This window comes from Rhinolophus ferrumequinum, chromosome 11 (assembly GCF_004115265.2).
Source record: "Rhinolophus ferrumequinum isolate MPI-CBG mRhiFer1 chromosome 11, mRhiFer1_v1.p, whole genome shotgun sequence".
NCBI classification, from domain to species: domain Eukaryota; kingdom Metazoa; phylum Chordata; class Mammalia; order Chiroptera; family Rhinolophidae; genus Rhinolophus; species Rhinolophus ferrumequinum.
In genome coordinates, this window is record NC_046294.1 from 82,909,912 (window position 1) to 82,928,080 (window position 18,169).

Consider the following 18,169-nt stretch of genomic DNA (forward strand, 5'->3'; position numbering starts at 1 on the left):
CCTGATGACACCATGCTCTTACACCTCTGTCCTTCATACCAGTTCTCCATTCTGCCTACAGTGTCTTGTTCACCTGGCAAATTTCTACTTCTCTTTCCTCGTCTATGCTTATGCTGTGCACTGTAGAAATCTCCACTGGGGCATTCATACCATTGCATCTTCGCTGCCTGCAGGACTTACAGGTTTGCATGAAAGACTAAGCTCCTGTCATCTCATCATTGTCTTCATACCCCTACCCAATCCCCCCATGTCACAAAGTAGCTATTTGATATGTTTTTGTTGAATGGATGAATGAAAAGATGGATGGATAAACTAGAAATTGAGAAGAGAGACTGCCTTAGGACAGGAGTGGGGTTTTTTGTTTTTGTTTTTGTTGTTGTTGTCCTTTAAATCTACAGAACAACTGCAAAGATAGTATAAAGAATTCATCTATACCCTTCACCTGCCTTCCTTTGATGTTAGAATCTTATATAACCAGAGTAGGTTTATCAAAGCTAGAGAATTAGCATTGTTACAATAGTACTAATTAACTACAGACTTCTTTTAGATTACACCAGTTTTTCTATCAATGTCTTTTTTTTTGCGCTAGGATCTAACCCAGGGTATCTTGTTGCATTTAGTCATTACATCTCTTTAATTTCCTCCAGTCTGTGGCAATTTCTTAGTCTTTCAATATCTTTAATGACCATGACGCTTTTGAAGAGTACTGGTCGGGTATTTTGTAGAATGTCCCTAAATTTGGGTTGTGTGATGTTTCCTCATAATTAGACCTAGATTATGGATTTGGGGGCAAAAATGTCACATCATATCAGCATGCACAATATCAACATGACTTCTCACTGTTCATGTTGACCTTGGTCACTTGGTTAAGATGGTGTCTATAGGTTTCTTCACTGTGGAGTTACTATGTTTCCTTTCCATGTTCTTTATCAATGAATTACTAAGTCTGATGAGCACTCAAGGGGAGAGGAATTGAGTTCTACCCCCGGAAGGGTAGTAGCTACATTTATTATTTGGAGTTCTTCTATAATGAAGGTTTGTAGAACAGGATTTTTAAACTTTATTTTTGCTGTGACCCCTCTGGTAGTCAAGCGAAGCCTGTGGACCTCTTCTCAGAGTAGCATTTTAAAATTTAATGTACTTATTAAAAAATAAAATACATGGAATTACAAAGGAAAACAACTATATTAAAATATAATTGTCAAAATATTTTGTAAGCAAATTTGTGAAATGGTAACAAATGTGTTTGTTTATTAACACATGAAAACATGAGTTTTAGCAGCATGTCTAATAACTGCTACAATTTCAAAGTGTTACTGAGCGTAAATGGTATCACAGCTATTGCTAATACTATGGTCATTTGTTGCCTACATTAACAATGAAGAGTGCCACTTCAGTGAAAGATTTATAAAGATAATGATACCATTTTCCCCCCACAAACAAGTTCACAGGCCTTCGAATTCTACCCATGGATCCCTGGCAGGGACCCTGGGCTCTATGTGAAGAACCCCTGATTTAGAAGGGAAGACAGCAGAGACTTTATTAGGACTATGCTAAAGGAGGTGGAAAGTATCAGTTCAGGTGCTGAGAAGGAAAAGGGATTTCACCCTCTCTAGTAATGAAAGACATGCAAAGCAACCCATTTATCACAGATGTATTTATCAAACCATTTATCATCTCTTAGATTAGAACAAATTAACACGCAGTGCTGGTGAGGATGCTGTGAAATGGGCACTCTCATACATTACTGGTTGCAGGGCTAATGTGTACAAATTTGTGCAACCCCACTGAGAAGCAATTCAGAAATATTAAGAGCCATAAAATTTTCAAACTTTTGATTGACAAACACACTTCTGAGAAGCTACCCTAAGAAAATAATCCTAGATATATAAAAAGTATATTTAGAGATGTTTGTCACAGCAATATTTACAGTAGCAAAAAAACATTAGGAGCAACTAAAGATATAAAATGATGGCAAGTAGTCAAGTAAAGTGCATGGATAAATGGAATGCAATGCAGGTATTAAATGATTGTTACTAAAACAATGCAACAACGCAGACTTACGAGAGGCAAGAGATATAAAGATCCCCTCTGAGACGCAGTTGTCTTGTCTACTAAAAGGGGGGTAATAATACCATCTCCTAAGACTGTTATATGGTTTTATGAGATGACATTTAAAGTCCCTACTGAAGAGCATAAGACATCGTGGGTGCTCAGAATGTTAATTATGTAATAGCTCAGTTATTATCATTCTGATGATATTGAGATATACCAATAAAGTAAAACATAAATCATATGTAAGCATGGTTACATCATTGCAAAAAAGACAGAAAAGAAATACATCAAAATGTTAATAGTGAAGGTGTCAAGGTAAAGAAATCATAAATTAGTTTTTTGTTTCTATTTTCTAAGTTTGTATGATATGCTTTTAGTCTACTATAAAACTGATAATACAAAAAGAAGCAAAGGCATTTGCTAGAAACACATAGCCCACTCGTTCATAACAATTGAGATGGAGCCCATATCAGGTCAGTAAGTAACTCTGAAGTGTCCTCATTTCCCCAAAACCTTGGAGGCAAAGAAAACCCCACTGCACAAAGCTGATGTATTGTTACAATTTTTGAGTGGTGTGAATCACCCCTAGATGAAAGTATCCCAAATAAGTGATGACTAAATGTTAAACACTCACTAGAGCCTAAATCCTTGACTACCCAGAGAAGGAACAGCAGCAGCAGTAGCAGCAACAACAATAGACGGAGCCTAACCAAGTATATGACAATAGTAGGTGCTCAACAAACATTAAATAAACGCCTGAGCTAACTGCTCATGAAGCCCCGTCTTTCACCACCATGGTTGTTCAAGTGTAGCCGGCTTGCCCACATGGTGGCAGTACTACTCCACACCAGGGAAAGTTGGGAGGGCACAGTTTCTACCTGGCACTAAATAAATGTCCAACTCCCCCTTCCTCTTTAGACAGAGAAGCCCTGTGATCCACAGAAAGGCTCCAACGGAGGACATTGTTGGAGTCACTCTGTCTTTCTTAGTGGAGTGGGGGACATGGCCCTCTGGCTATAAGACGCGTCCTTCACTTGGAGGCTTCCACCAGCTTGTGAGGCAGATGGAGGCTCGCTGTATGGAAATTTATACATCCACAAGGCCAAAGGAGGGCCAGCGGCTCCTGGGCTGTTCACTGATGGTAGGAGTTGAAAACAGAGCTCTCAGGAAAGGCTGACACAGGGGGGAGAGTGGTGAGATGGGGTAGTACGAGCTAGGGGCCCCCTCAGACCAGGGTTTACATCTTGGCTCAACCTCAGGCAAGTCACATCACCTCCCTGGCTGCAGTTTTTGTTTTTTGTTTTTCGTTTGTTTTTTGTTTTTGTCCGTGAAATGGGAATAGGACCTTGTAGGGCTATTGAGAGATTTCAGTTTGCTAACACTTACAAAGGACTGAGCGTGATGCATGGCACACAGCAACTCAGTGTTAGTGACTGTTGTTATTGCTGTTGTTGTTAGTAATTGTGGTGTCGTCAATTACACACAGAATCCTCAAGGAATCGCTTGCCCCCTATGGACACAGACTAAATCTGTGACTAGCTCCTGAAATTATTTCTTCATCTATAATAAAGTGGGAACTGAAAGAGCAAAGGGTGAGTCTAAGAGGCAAGAAATATATGTATATATATGATGACATGTTTGGGAGGAAAAACTCAAATGCAATTTTTAAATTCTCTTTAGGGAGAGAAGCAGCAGCACCGAATTCCTTCAGCTTTCTCCCCTTGTAAATCTTGAAGCCAACGTTATTAAATGAATTTCAGTCCCAGCATCCCTGGTGAAGGGTTTTGTTCAACCGGACGTCCTCATGGTCTGTGTGGCTCCTGGCTCCAGGCTGACCTTGTCTACACCCTTTACTTACAGTAGGCAAAGGTAGGATCCCTTTATTCCTCATGCAGTTGTCCTCTGAAAAAAACTTTCTTTTCTTCTTTATCTCTCCTAGGCTTATAAAATATGATTGATGAGAAAAGGCAAAGAGCTCAGATTGTTTACACAAAAGGGAGAGCAAAGTAAAAGAGAAGAGAGACAGCTTATAATAAAAATCTCCAAGTCTCAGATTTACTATACACTGGAAGGTGACCAAGTGTTCTCGAATTTTTATTGAGGACATAAAAAAAAGTAAAACTCAAGTACCACACAAGGGATTTGGGTCGGGTGGAAATAGCAGTTCTGAAAGTATAATTAATAACAGTTCTCTAGGAGGAATATATTTGAGATGTGAGTCACACGCATTTTAAAAGTTTGTTTTCCTCTTTGTGTTTGCATATGCATGAAAAATGCAGACATGGACACTAAAAATGTAAATCACAATGATCATAACCTATGCACACATGTGCACAAGGTCTCTAGGTTTTGTCATCCGAGCAAGTGAAGAAACAATGGTCTGAGTGGCCGTATTAGACATGAAGGGCCATGTTATGCTGCGTAACAAACAGGTCCAAAATTGTTGTGGATTATAACAAGGACTATTGCTCACTCATGCTACATGTCTATCTAGGGTAGACAGGCATTTCTGGTCCATGTCCCCTCACTCGGGGACTCAGGTGGACACAGCCTCTACCATCTGGTTGCTGGGGCAAAGGGATGGGCTGGCTTGTATGGTAAGTCACACACTTAAAAGGCTCTTAAAGGCTCTGTCCACTTCATTTCTTCCCATATGGCATTGAACAAAGCAAATCACTTGGTCACAGGGAAGTGAGATCCCACCTGGAAGGAGGAAAATTGGAATCTTTGTAGAAAGTCCAGTGACTACCCAGGGCTTACTGGGACTTGTGACATTTTAAAGTGATCAGTCTATCAAGTATGCGATTTACCCTAAAACTTATTTTGTGACTGTAACAATGTCCTCCAGGATGCACCTCTCTGGGAAGCCTGAGGTAGAGAAACTATAAACTCCTTTATTCCTTTTCCATCTAGAATAACTTAGATTTGAGCCTTCCTCCACACAGAGGAAGAGATTAATTCACTTATTCAATGAACCTTTATTTAGCTCCAACTAAACACCAGGTGCTGGAAATATTAAGACAAAATAAAGCAAAATGCCTACTTCCAAGAGGTTCAATAGTCTAATTATCCTGTCAGATCTATAGGGCTGGGGCTTGATAGAGACCCATGCAAGAGTCACTAAGATGGAAGTGACTTCTGAGGATGCCGCAAGAGTCTGTGGCTGCTCAGTATTCATATTTCAGCTTGGCCTAGGAGCAAACACACCTGCCTCTTTTGCATCCCTCCTGCTCAGCCATCTCGCCCATCTCTTGTCTGGGCCCTTGTCTTGTCTCCACCTTGCTTTATACTCTTCCTATGGCTTCTCTCCTTTATACCCTATGCCTTGCCCATACTCCAGAGCCCAGGTACAGGAGTTTGGTGAAAAGAGTACTAGAATAGGAAGTAAGCGATTTGGAATTAAGACTGTCAGCCCCAACGTGACAAGACAGACCCTGAGGCTGAAGATGATGCCTGTGTGTGCTGAAGGCCTCACAAGTCTGAGAGGAAAAGGGGGTGATACTAACAGTAATAACCTACCTGTTCACTGTTATTGTCTCCATCGATTCCCATAGGCTCCAAGGTTACTGTAAAGTATCCCATGTCTTTCTGAGAATTCCCAGGGTGTGACTGGCACTAACAACCCCACTCTGCCAGATACCTCCACTCTCTGCTACTTTTCATTAGGCACCTCAGTTCCCCAGGACAGCTGCTGTCACTGTACTGCTGTGTCCCCCAGGTCTATTGCCTCCTGCCACAGCACACGTGCTAAAGGACTCATTCTGCAGAAGCTGTGTCTGGTCTGCATCCCAGAGAAGAATGCGCTGGCCCGTTTGGGCTATACTCCATTGGGGGGTACCCAAGCAGGACTGCATGTGTACCAAGACCTTGTGGACATTTCAGTCAAGCAGCCCCGTTCTCCACGGGCCTCAGACATATATCCTACAGGTCAGGACCCCTGTCCACAGGACAGTCCACAGACTGTACTCAGAATCGGTGTTGGATCTAGCTGGACCCCTAATCCATCTAGTTGAATCTAGAGGGGTTCCATGCCTGGACCCCTCGCCCCTCCTGGTAAGTTCTATACCCAGGGACTCCTCAGTCCCTACCAAATAGGTTTCTATACAGTACCCACAACTTTGCCAAGAATTCTCAAGTGTTTCTGAACATCAGCTTAAGCTCAAAATGAGACTTTCACCCAAACCTGCTTCCCTCCTTTTTAATCCAATACATAATACTGAACTTTTGTTTAAAAACTGGAATCTTTAAGGGTGTGTGCATGTATTCTAAGTGTGAATGTGTTTAATGTCTTGTTTTGGTCTAACTCTTGTATTTCCCTGGATAATGATGAGAAAACTGAAAATCTGAGAGGTTACATAACTCCACGAAGGTCTCACATTTACCAATAAACAAAACCGGATTCAAACCTAAGCCTGTCCCTACCATGTGCACTGGAGATTTACCCACTTTGGGGCCAGGGAGAGTAGTAAGCTAATGGAACTGAGACACCACCACCCTCCCCCCCGACCCCCCGCTGATTTACGGACTAGGGCGGCCCACTCGGAGCTTCTTTTGTTTCCTGGTCCTTCCCCGGCCTCCACCGGGGATCCCCGCCCCCAACTCTGCCTAGAACTTACAGGCGAGCTCGGGGAACTAGAGCCGGAGGGTAGCGGGCCTGAACGCGGGGCCACGCCCGCCCCAGGCCACGCCCGCCCCAGGCCACGCCCGCCCCAGGCCACGCCCGCCCCAGGCCACGCCCGCCCCAGGCCACGCCCCGGCTCCAGCTTCGGTCAGTCCACCCGCGCACAGCCGCCATTTCCTGTCCAACCCTGGGGGCGTCAGGTTAGTGCAGCGCGCTGGTCCGGGGTCCTCCCTGGGACCTGGTGCTGATTAGACCGTCAGAGCCGAGCAGAGGATGCTGGTTTGGGCCTTAGCAGGTGGAAGGGTATCGGCTGCGGCCTGGGACCTCCATGGTGGGCACGGGACGGGTGGACGCTTTGGAGCGGTTGCGAGGCAACGGTGCCGTCGGCCCCGCCCCTTTGCGCCGGGCGGGGAGGGACCTCTGGGGCCAACCCGTTGCGAGGCTCCTGCTCGCGTTGGGGCTGTCGGTAGCTCCTGCTGAGTGTCGCAGGGCTCCTGCGCCCTGACATTTATGGCATCAGCCTGGCCAGGCCTCATCTTGTAGTGGGTTCACTGCCCAGGCCTTGCCCTTCGACCCCTGTCCTGGGAGCTGAGGGGTTGGCGCTTGGCCGTGAAAGTTCTGAGCCTTTCTTCTGTTCCTCCTTAGTTCCGCGGGAGTCTAAAATGTTAGAGCTAGAAAAGTACCCTAGCACACATCCTCACCCCGATTTTATAGCTAGGGATGCCTCGCACTTACCACTCATAGGTGCCCAGAGCTTTAAAATTAATCCCCAGGATAGTCCTCACTGATTCCATAGAATGAATGAGGACTCTGAAGCTCAGAGAGGTTGTGACTTTTGCTGAGGCCACACAGTTTGTAATTAATGGAGTCTCAGATCAAATAACTCACAGCTTCTTTGTGGCAAATTTCAAATTCCCAGTTGCAGGTGCATTACACGACTACTAAACCTAGCTGTAAGTCAGAATCACCTGGAGAGTGTTTAAAAGGATACATTTCTGGATACTACTATCTCAAGTTTACTGACGGAGGATCTCTGGCGCTAAAGCTGAGGAATCTGTGTATTTAACAAGTTTGGGGATGATTTTTATGTTCTATGGATGAACCTTTGGGAACCACTAGTTACTTCATGCTTCTTTTCACTCAGAAACAACTGAGGGGTAATAAATCTGAAGTACCTGGAGAAGAGAGGAGACCCTGGTGCATGGTGCCCGTCAAGTACTAATCTCTTTAGCCAACGTGTAGCTTCTCTTCACTCCTCAGAAACAAGTCAGAAGATTATATTTTAAACAATTTTGGACATTAAGTTGCAAATTGCCCCATCTCTGGTTACCTGTCATATAGCCAGTTTCAGGCTTCTGGCTAGGCTGGTCTGGTCTGTCATGATCAAAGTCAAGAATTAGCATCCTCCATCTCTGGAGGCCTGTCAGCTTCTCTCCTCCCCGCCAGGTCCCTGAATCACAGCGGTTGATGTTGGCTTTGGAGGGACATTTTGCAGAGTGGTTTCCCCAGTGGAGGGAGGTATCACCACAAATAATAATGAGTGTCACTTGGCCTAACAGCAGTCAGAGTGAAAGACATCATCCTGCTGTTATTCATGACATTTATAAACACAAATCCATCTTAAAAACAATCACTTGGCTTTTAGTCTTAGAAGGCTAATAAGCCTGACAAATTCTGTTTAGTGTTTCATTATTATTAATTTTCATCATTTATTCTGCCTCTCTCAGGGATTCTGGTTCACCATGGCTGGCGATCAAGAGAAAGACTTGCAGAAATTTCTTAAAAATGTGGATGAAATCAGTAAGTACCAGTGAATCATAAATAAATTCTACTTTAGAGAGGTGGAGTGACTAAAGAGAAATGATTAAGTTAGTTCCTGGGGTGCTCAACAGGTTTATGACTCTTAAGAAAAAATGTGATTGAAATTAAATAGGGCATTGAGAAGTAAGTAATATTATATTCTGGGGACAGTATTTTCTGGCTCTTAATTGGTATCAGAGGAACTGTTAACTTTCTGTTGGAATTCAGGCTGACAGCCATATTTTGCCTTTGCCATATTTTGCCCCCTTTCCATGTAGAATCAGGTCAAAAGAAGTTTCCATTTCCCCATCGCCAAGAAGCCTATCTATCCCCTTCAAGGAGATCACTTAGGTGCCCCGTTGATCAGTCTGGGATACCTCTCGTTTTAAAGTAGAGCCATTTCTGTTTTTTAGCTGCTGAGGCAAAATCAAATGGCTTTCCCTCAGGATCTGTGAAATTCCATTGATGGCTCGTGGTTGGCATACTCCGTCTCTCATTCTTGACTCAAGAAGACCCCTTCCTCAGCTAAGACAGTGGGATCTCAGAGGACATACTCTGATCCCACCTGCCACATTCATGAGATTCCAAAGCAGTCAGTACTTCAGGCAGCTTGTTTGAGACTAACGATAAGCAAGCAAACAAACCTTACATATTCTAGAAATATGTTGAAATTGCTGCTTCCAGCAGGTTCTCTGGTTCCAAAGAATAAAATGATTTTAAAAGCAGTTTGAGTAACTTGATAAGTGACACAACCATAGTGTGTTCCTGTGCTCATCGTGGGCCTCTCCTCTGTCCATCCCTGAATGTTGTTCTGTGCAGTTCTGGCCTTGGCCCACCCCCTCTCTTCAGGGGGTCTAGTCCAAGCACATGGTCTTAACTACCACCTGTTTGCTAAAGACACTCACATCTCAATTGCCACCCAGCTTTCTTTTCTGAGCCCCCACTTCTGCGCCAACTGTCACATCCATTGTATCCCACAAACACTGCAAATTAATGTGTCCAAAATTGAGTTATCTTTTCCCCCTCTGTCCTCTCAAATAGCACCTGCTTCTCCTACCTTCACCTTCATTCTAGTCTCAGTAGGTGGCACCACCATCCAGAAATTTACAAGTCACATCAGACTCCCGTCTCTCAGCCCTACTTTCAATCAACCATCAAGTTTGGCTTCTTTCTCCAGCTCCATCTTCCCCAATCTTCCCTTTGTTCTGGTTCTCTTACGCAGACTATTTCAGCAACCCTCTGATTGTTTTTCCTGCCTCTAGGCTGACACTCCCCACAGAGTAATGTATCTAAAATGCAAATCTGACCCAGACACTTCTCTGCTTGGATTCTCTCTGCAGTCACAATAAACTTCAAGCTCTCATCAGGACGTAAGTCCTCCCATGACCTCTCCTTACCTCTCTCCTCTTCCCACCTCATACTTGAGCAGCAAGAAAATATTTCTAGTTCCCTAAACATACCCTGCATGTTGCCTCTGTCATTCCCTCTGCCTCCCCATCTTTTTATACTTGGCTAACTTCCCTTCATACTCAAAGTGATGATGGAGCTGTTCTGTAACCTGCACTGTCCACTGTGGTAATCAGTAGCCACATGTGGCTACTGAGCATTTGGAATGTGGCTAGTGCTGCTGAGGAACTGAATTTCTAATTTTATTTCATTTATAATTTATGTAGCCACATGTGTATAGATTCTATACATTCATTTCTTGGGCTCTTGCTATGAATTTAGTATTGCTAAGCACTGGAGAGTACAGTAACAATAAACAAGAACTACCTTTCTTCATGATATCTACAGTCCAATGGTGAAAACAGACACTAAACAAGTAATTTCAAGTGTGATGTATGATACAAAGAGAGACTTGCAAAGTGCAAGAGACTCTACCTCACTTCAGGGAGGTGTATTAATCTGTTTGGGCTGCTGTAACTACATACCACAGGCTGGGGGGCGGCCTCAGCAACAGAACTTTATTTCCTCACAGTTCTGGAAGCTAGAAATCAAAGATCAACGTTCTCCCCAAATTATTCTCTACATTCAGTACAATTTAAATTAAAATCCTAAAAGTGTTTTGTTTAGAATTTAACAAACTGATTCTCGAGTTCCCACAGAAGAGCAAAGGGCTAAGAATAATCAATCCATGAATGAAAATATAATCAAGACAATTTTGCAGAAAAATGACGTGGGATAGCTCTTTCTGCCAGATGTTCAGGTTTATTATAAGGCGATTGTAGTTATGCAGGATGTTTTGGTGGTGGAAAAGTCGAGTAATCCAGAATGCAATGAAGAGCCTAAGCAGATTCACACATGCAACAGGGATGGCACAGCACATCACTGCGGAAGGTGGGGACTCTTCAACAAATGGCAGTGGTGCCCTACACAAACGTCAACTCCAGGTGGATGAAATGCCTTAATGAGAAAAACAAAACTTTAAAACTTTTAGAAGACAACACGAGAGAGTATATGTGTAACTTTAAAATACACAAAAGACATAAATCATAAAGGAAAATATTGGTGCATTTAACACATTAAAATTAAAAAGAAATTCTCTTCAACAAAAGTTGCCATAAAACAGATGAAAGACAAACCATACCCAAGGAGAAGATGTTTTCAAATATGTATAACCATTCCAGAGTATATAAAGAAATCAGAAGAAGACAAACAACCCAATAGAAAATTGGCCAAGAATAGGAGCAAGCAGTTCACAGAAAAGCAAATCCAAATAGCTTATAAACTAATAAAAAGATGCTCAATCCGAACCATAATGAAAACATGAATGAGATACCATTCCCATCCATTAGAGTGGCAACAATTTAAAAGTTTGACAATAGCAAGTGTTAGCAAGGATGTGGAGGAATGAGAACTCTTGTACACTGCTGGTAGGAGTAAAAATTGATGCTTATCCCAACGAATATGTCACATATGTGCACAAAGAATTATGTACACAGATATTCAATTCAGCATTTATTTCCTGTCACACAAAAATTAAAAAACACCTGGATGTCTATCAATAAGAGAATGGATTAACTGGTATATACAATGATGGAAATGAATCAAGTGAAATATCCATACGTTGCAAAAGAACGCACATTTTATAAAACCATTTATTTAAGATGACTAAATACACATACATACACAAATACTCTGGTAGATTGCAAAAATGGTCACAGATTCCTTTCTTCCCATCAAAAGTAGAGTCTGTATCTCCATTCTTGAATCTGGGTTGGTTATGTTACTTACATTGTCCAAAGGGATGTTCGTAAACACGACACAAGCAGAAGCTTGGAAAGTACTTGTGCAGTAGGAATTTCAATCATGCCACTCTTAGAAACCCCTGCCAGAAGATGAGACACACTTTCCCTAGTTGCTCCCATTGCTCAAGCCAACAGCCAGTCAACTGTCAGAAGAGAGCCACGTAGCTGACTGACGACAGCTGGCCATGGACATATGTATGAGCCCCGCTAAAACCAGAGGAACTGGCCAACTAAGCCCAGCCCAAATTGCTGATCTAGAGACTTGTGAACTAAATAAAGCTAAATAAATGATTGTTGTTTTAAGCACTAAGTTTTGGGGTGGTGTGTTATGCAGCAAAAAAAATGATACAAATACTAAGCATTAAAACATCTGTTACATTATTTTCTGTTTGTTTGAAATATTCGACAACTAAAAGATGTGAAAAATTACCTTCAAGTGGGAAAAGACCTGGGAACAGGAAAATGCCTTTAAGAAGTTTAGTTGTGAAGGAGAGGAGATAGGGCCTTGGGAGAGATTTAAATTGTATAAATATCGATGGGAAGAAGCTGGTAATATGGGAGAAGTTGAAAATATTGTGGAAATGACGTAGTTGATGATGCAAGGTTCCTGATTACGCAAAACAAGATGATAGTATGGTGAGCACAGGAAAAGAATACCAGGAGGGATACTTTATCCATGTAGTAAGGAGGATGGCTGTAGATGTTGGCAATTTGTAGTTTTTTTGTTTGCTTGTTTGTTTTAATTAAAGTTGATTGGAGTGACAGTTGTTAGTAAAGTTACATAGATTTCAGGTGTACAATTCTTTATTACGTCATCTATAAATCCCACTGTGTGTTCACCACCCAGAGTCAGTTCTCCTTCCATCACCATATATTTGATCCCCCTTACCCTCATCTCCCACCCCCCACCCCCCTTACCCTCTGGTAACCACTAAACTATTGTCTGTGTCTATGAGTTTTTGTTTCTCATTTGCTTGTCTTGTTCTTTTGTTGTTTTTGGTTCATATACCACATATCAGTGAAATCATACGGTTTTCTGCTTTTTCTGTCTGACTTATTTCGCTTAGCATTATAATCTCAAGATCCATCCATGTTGACACAAATGCTCCTATTTCATCTTTTCTTACCGCCAAATAGTATTCCGTTGTGTATATATACAACAACTTCTTTATCCATTCATCTATCGAAGGACATTTTGGTGGCTTCCATGTCTTGGCCACTGTAAATTTAGCTGCAATGAACATTGGAGCACACGTTTCTTTATGTATAAATGTTTTCAGATTTTTTTGGGTAGATACCCAGGAGAGGGATTGCTGGGTCATATGGGAATTCTATTCGTAATTTTTTGAGGAACCTCCACACTGCCTTCCATAGCAGCTGCACCAGTCTGCATTCCCACCAACAGTGTATGAGGCTTCCTTTTTCTCCACAGCCTCTCCAACATTTGTTACTATTTGTCTTGTTGATAATAGCCATTCTAACAGGGGTGAGGTGATATCTCATTGTGGTTTTTATTTGCATTTCTCTGATGATTAGTGATGTTGAGCATTTTTTCATATATGTCTATTTGCCATTTGTATGTCCTCTTTGGAGAAATGTCCCTTTCAGGTCCTCTGCCCATTTTTCAATTGAGTTGCTTGTTTTTTTGTTGTTGAGTTGCATGAGTTCCTTGTATATTTTGGATATTAGCCCCTTATCAGAGGCACTGTTTGCAAAAATCTTCTCCCATTCAGTTGGTTGCCTCTTTATTTTGTCGATGGTTTCTTTTACTGTGCAGAAGCTTTTAAATTTAATATAGTCCCATTCATTTATTTTAGCTTTTACTTCCCTTGTCTTTGGAGTCAAATTCATAAAATGCTCTTTGAACCCAAGGTCCATAAGTTTAGTACCTATGTTTTCTTCTATGCAGTTTATTGTTTCAGGTCTTATGATTAAATCTTTGATCCATTTTGAATTAATTTTGGTACATGGTGACAGATAGCAGTCCAGTTTCATTCTTTTGCACATGGCTTTCCAATTCTCCCAGCACCATTTATTGAAGAGGCTGTCTTCTCCATTGTATGTTTTCTGCTTCTTTGTCAAAAATTATCTGTCCATATTTATGTGGTTTTATTCCTGAGTTCTCAATTCTATTCCATTGGTCTATGTGTCTGTGTTTCTGCCAATAACATGCTGTTTTGATTATTGTTGCCCTGTAGTACAAGCTAAAGTCAGGGAGTGTGATACCTCCAGCATTGTTCTTTTTTCTTAGGATTGCTTTGGCTGTTCGGGGTCTTTTGTGGTTCCAAACAAATCTGATGATTTTTTTGTTCTATTTCTTTTTAAAAATGCCATTGGGATTTTGGTGGGGATTGCATTAAATCTGTATATTGGTTTGGGTAATATGGCCTTTTTAACTATGTTGATTCTCCAATTCAGGAGCATGGAATGTCTTTCCATTTCTTTGTGCCTTCTTCAATTTCTTTAAAAAATGTCTTATACTTTTCAGCATATAGGTCTTTCACATCCTTGGTTAAGTTTATTCCTAGGTATTTTATTCTTTTTGCTGCAATTGCAAAAGGAATTGTTTTTCTAATTCTTTGTCTGAGATTTCATTGTTAGTATGTAGGAATACAATGGACTTTTGTACGTTGATTTTGTAGCTGGCAACCTTACTGTATTCGTTGATTGTTTCTAATAGTTTTTTGGTGGAGTCTTTAGGGTTTTCCATATATAACATCATGTCATCTGCAAAGAGTGACAATTTAACTTCTTCATTCCCATTTTGGATGCCTTTTATTTCTTTCTCTTGCCTGATTGCTCTGGCAAGGACTTCCAACACTATGTTGAAAAGCAGAGGTGATAGGGGACAGCCCTGTCACGTTCCTGAATGTAGAGCACTGGGATTCAGTTTTTTCATCGTTAGTTATGAGATTAGCTGAGGGTTTGTCATATATGGCCTTTATTATGTTAAGGTATTTTCCTTCTATACCTATTTTATTAAGTGTTTTAATCGTAAATGGATGTTTTATCTTGTCAAAGGCTTTTTCTGCATCAATTGATATAATCATGTGATTTTTGTCCTTTATTTTGTTTATGTGGATACAACATTGATCGATTTGCATATGTTGAACCATCCTTGTGCCCCTGGGATGAAGTAGGACATCCCATGTTTGGTAGAATTCACGAATGAAGCCATCTTATCCTGGACTTTTGCTTTTGGGAAGGTTTCAGGTGACTGATTCAATTTCCTGATTGTTGATTGGTCTATTTAGATTTTCCGCTTCTTCGTGATTCAGCCTAGGAAAGCGATATGTTTCTAAGAACATGTCCATTTCTTCTAGGTTATTGAATTTGGTGGCATATAGTCCTTTATAGTATTCTTGGACGATCCTTTGTATTTCTGTGGCATGCATGGTAACTTCCCCTCTTTCATTTCTGATTTTGTTTATTTGTGTCTTTTCCCTTTTTATCTTAGTGAGTCTAGCCAAGGGTTTGTCAATTTTATTAATCTTTTCAAGGGACCAGCTCTTTTGTTTTCAGCATTAATTTTTTCTATTGTCTTTTTGTTCTCTATTTCATTTAGTTCTGCTCTAATTTTCATTATATCCTTCCTTCTGCTGAACTTGGGTTTCATTTTTTCTTCTTTTTCTAGTTCTTAAGGTGTAACATGAGGTTATTTATCTGGGATTTTTCTTCTTTATTGAGATAGGCCTGTAATGATATAAATTTCCCTCTTAAAACTGCTTTTGCTGCATCCCAAAAATTTTGGTAGGATATATTTTCATTGTCATTTGTTTCTATGTATCTATGATCTCTCCTCTAATTTCTTCTTTGACCTGGTCGTTCTTTAAAAGTATGTTGTTTAACCTCCACGTATTTGTGGATTTTCCTGCTTTCTTTTTGCAGATGATATCCAGTTTCAAAGCCTTGTGATCAGAGAATATGCTTGGTATGATTTCAATCTTCTTAAATTTGCTGAGGCTAGTTTTATGTCCCAATATATGGTCTGTCCTCAAGAATGTTCCATGTATACTAGAAAAAATGTATAGTCTGATGTTCTGGGATGAAATGCTCTATAAATGTCAATTATGTCCATTTCATCTAATGTGTCATTTAAGGCTGCTATTTCATTATTTATTTTTCTGTTTGGATGATCTATCCATAGCTGTCAATGATGTATTTAGGTCCCCTACTCTAATTGTGTTTTGGTTGATTTCTTCCTTTAGTTCTGTTAGTAGTTGCTTGATATATTTCGGTGCTCCCTGATTGGGGGCATAAATATTGATGAATGTTGTGTCTCCTTGTTGTATAGTCCCCTTTATCATTATGAAATGTCCATCTTTGTCTCTTGTCACCTTTTTTATCCTGAAGTCTGTTTCATATGATATCATCATGGTTACGCTTGCTTTTCTCTGAAAACCATTTTCTTGGAGTGTCAGTTTCTACCCTTTCACCTTGAGTCTGTGTTTGTCCTTGTAGCTGAGATGTGTCTCTTGGAGGCAGTATATGGTTTGGTTTAGTTTTTTGATCCAACCTGCTTCTCTATGCCTTTTTATTGGTGAGTTCAGTCCGTTTACATTTAGGGTAATTATATGAAAATTTCCTATCATTCTATCTCTGATTTTCTGTTGGGATGGTGTCTCAATTGTTTCTTTGCCTTTTTTTTGCTGTCTCTTATTACAGTGTGGTGGTATTCTATGATTTTTCCCTCTGTTTTTTCTTTTTTTGTGTTGTATATTTCAGTTCTGGATTTTTTTTTTTTTTTTTTGAATAGGTACCATTAAGTTTATGTAAAAGAAAGTTTCATATTTTAAGTATTCCATTTTCTTCAGTATGCTTACTTTCTCCATTCCCAAGTGCCAGTTCAGGCCTTTTCTCTCTCCCCTTTTATGTTTTTGTTGTCACAAAATATTCCTATTTATGCTGTGAGTTGATTTCTGCACTGCAGTAGCAAGTTGTCTTTTTCCTCTTTTTTTAAGAGTTTTTTTTTTTCTTCTTTAGCCAGTATGTTATGTTTAAATATATAGTGTCCTACTTGGTGTAGGGGTTGCCATTTCCTGCCTTTGTCTGTTCATGATATTACTCAAGGTTTTGTATTCTTTTAGCCTCCTTCAGTATTTCTTATAGTGCAGGTCGTGTGTTAGAAAATTCCCTCAGCTTCTGTATGTCTGAAAAGGTCTTTATTCCTCCTTCATATCTAAAGGATATCTTTGCTGGATATATTATTCTTGGCTCATAATTTCTCTCTTTCGATAGTTTGAATATTTGGTTCCACTCCCTCCTGGCTTGTAGAGTTTCTGCTGAAAAATCTGATGATAATCTGATGGGCTTTCCTTTGTAGATTGCTGTCTTCTTTTCCTGGCTGCCTTCAGGATTCTTTCTTTGTCGTTGATTTTAGACAGCTTCAATACAATGTACCTTGGAGAAGGCCTGTGGGACTGAGGTAATTAGGTGTTCTGTTTGCTTTTTGGATTCGAGGATCCAGTTCTTTCCACAAGTTTGGGAAGTTCTCATTGACTATTTGTTTGAATATACTCTCTATTCCCTTTTTCCTTGCTTCTCCTTCTGGTATGCCCATTGCTCTTTCTGATGGAGTCAGAAAGTTCCTATAAAGTCCTTTCATTTCTTTTAAGTCTTAAGTGTCTCTCTTCTTCCATCTGTGTCATTTCCAGGTTTCTATCTTCAATGTCACTGATTCTTTCCTTCCTCTGGTCAATTCTATTACCTAAGCTGGTTATTTCATTCTTCATTTCTTCTATTGAGTTCTTAATCTCCAGAAATTCTATTTGTGTTTTTTTTTTTAATTTCAGTCTCTTTGGTAAAATGTTCATATTGTTCTTTGATTGTGTTTCTGAGTTTGTTAAAATGTCTGTTTTCTTGCACCTTGTTAAGTTTTTTAAGAACTGCAATCTTGAATTTTCTGTCATTTAAGTCACATATTTCTATGTCTTTAAATTCATTTTCTAGAGACTTTTCGTTTCCTTTCTGTGCTGTCTTTTTACCTTGGTTATTCATGGCAATTAATGATTTATTATTTCTCTTCCTAGACATCTACAGGAGTGGGTTCTGCAACAGGTTGATAGAAAGAGGTATTTCTTTTGTTTTCCAGTAGGTGTTGGTAGAATGTTTTATTTTCTCTCTGACTGCAGCCTTTTATTCTCTCTCACGCTGTAGTGTTGTATTTTCTCTGCACTATTCCGGCTTCTCACACAATGGGGGTATTCCCTGGAAGGTGGGCTTCTCCTCTGTGAACAGATCGCCTGGATCACAGGGCACATCCTCTTTAGGTGCATGTGGAGAACTTCTGAAATTCCAAAGCTCTTCCTGCACCAGATTCAGAGCCCGTGTGTTTCAGCAGCTCTGTTTAATCCTGCAGGGATACGTGGGGACAGGGGCGGGGTAGGTTGTGAGAGGTGGCCCAGAGCAACGGTGGCAACCACCACCACAGCCAGTCCTGCTTCCA

At 40.6% G+C, this 18,169-nt stretch overlaps 1 protein-coding gene across 4 annotated transcripts in view; it reads left to right on the forward strand.

Annotated features, from left to right (window-relative positions):
• Window positions 1–6,801: 6,801 nt before the first annotated feature.
• Window positions 6,802–18,169, forward strand: part of TTC12 (tetratricopeptide repeat domain 12) — a 50,685-nt gene continuing 39,317 nt past the window's right edge. Inside the window, exons 1-2 of one of the 4 annotated variants that reach the window (XM_033121376.1) lie at window positions 6,802–6,876; window positions 8,404–8,476. In XM_033121376.1, the coding sequence (XP_032977267.1) occupies window positions 8,419–8,476 (58 nt within the window). In that variant the 5' untranslated portion in view covers window positions 6,802–6,876; window positions 8,404–8,418. Of the gene's footprint in view, window positions 6,877–6,965; window positions 7,008–8,403; window positions 8,477–18,169 lie in introns of those variants that run through there. The other 3 variants (XM_033121377.1, XM_033121378.1, XM_033121375.1) reach the window with 3 other exon arrangements.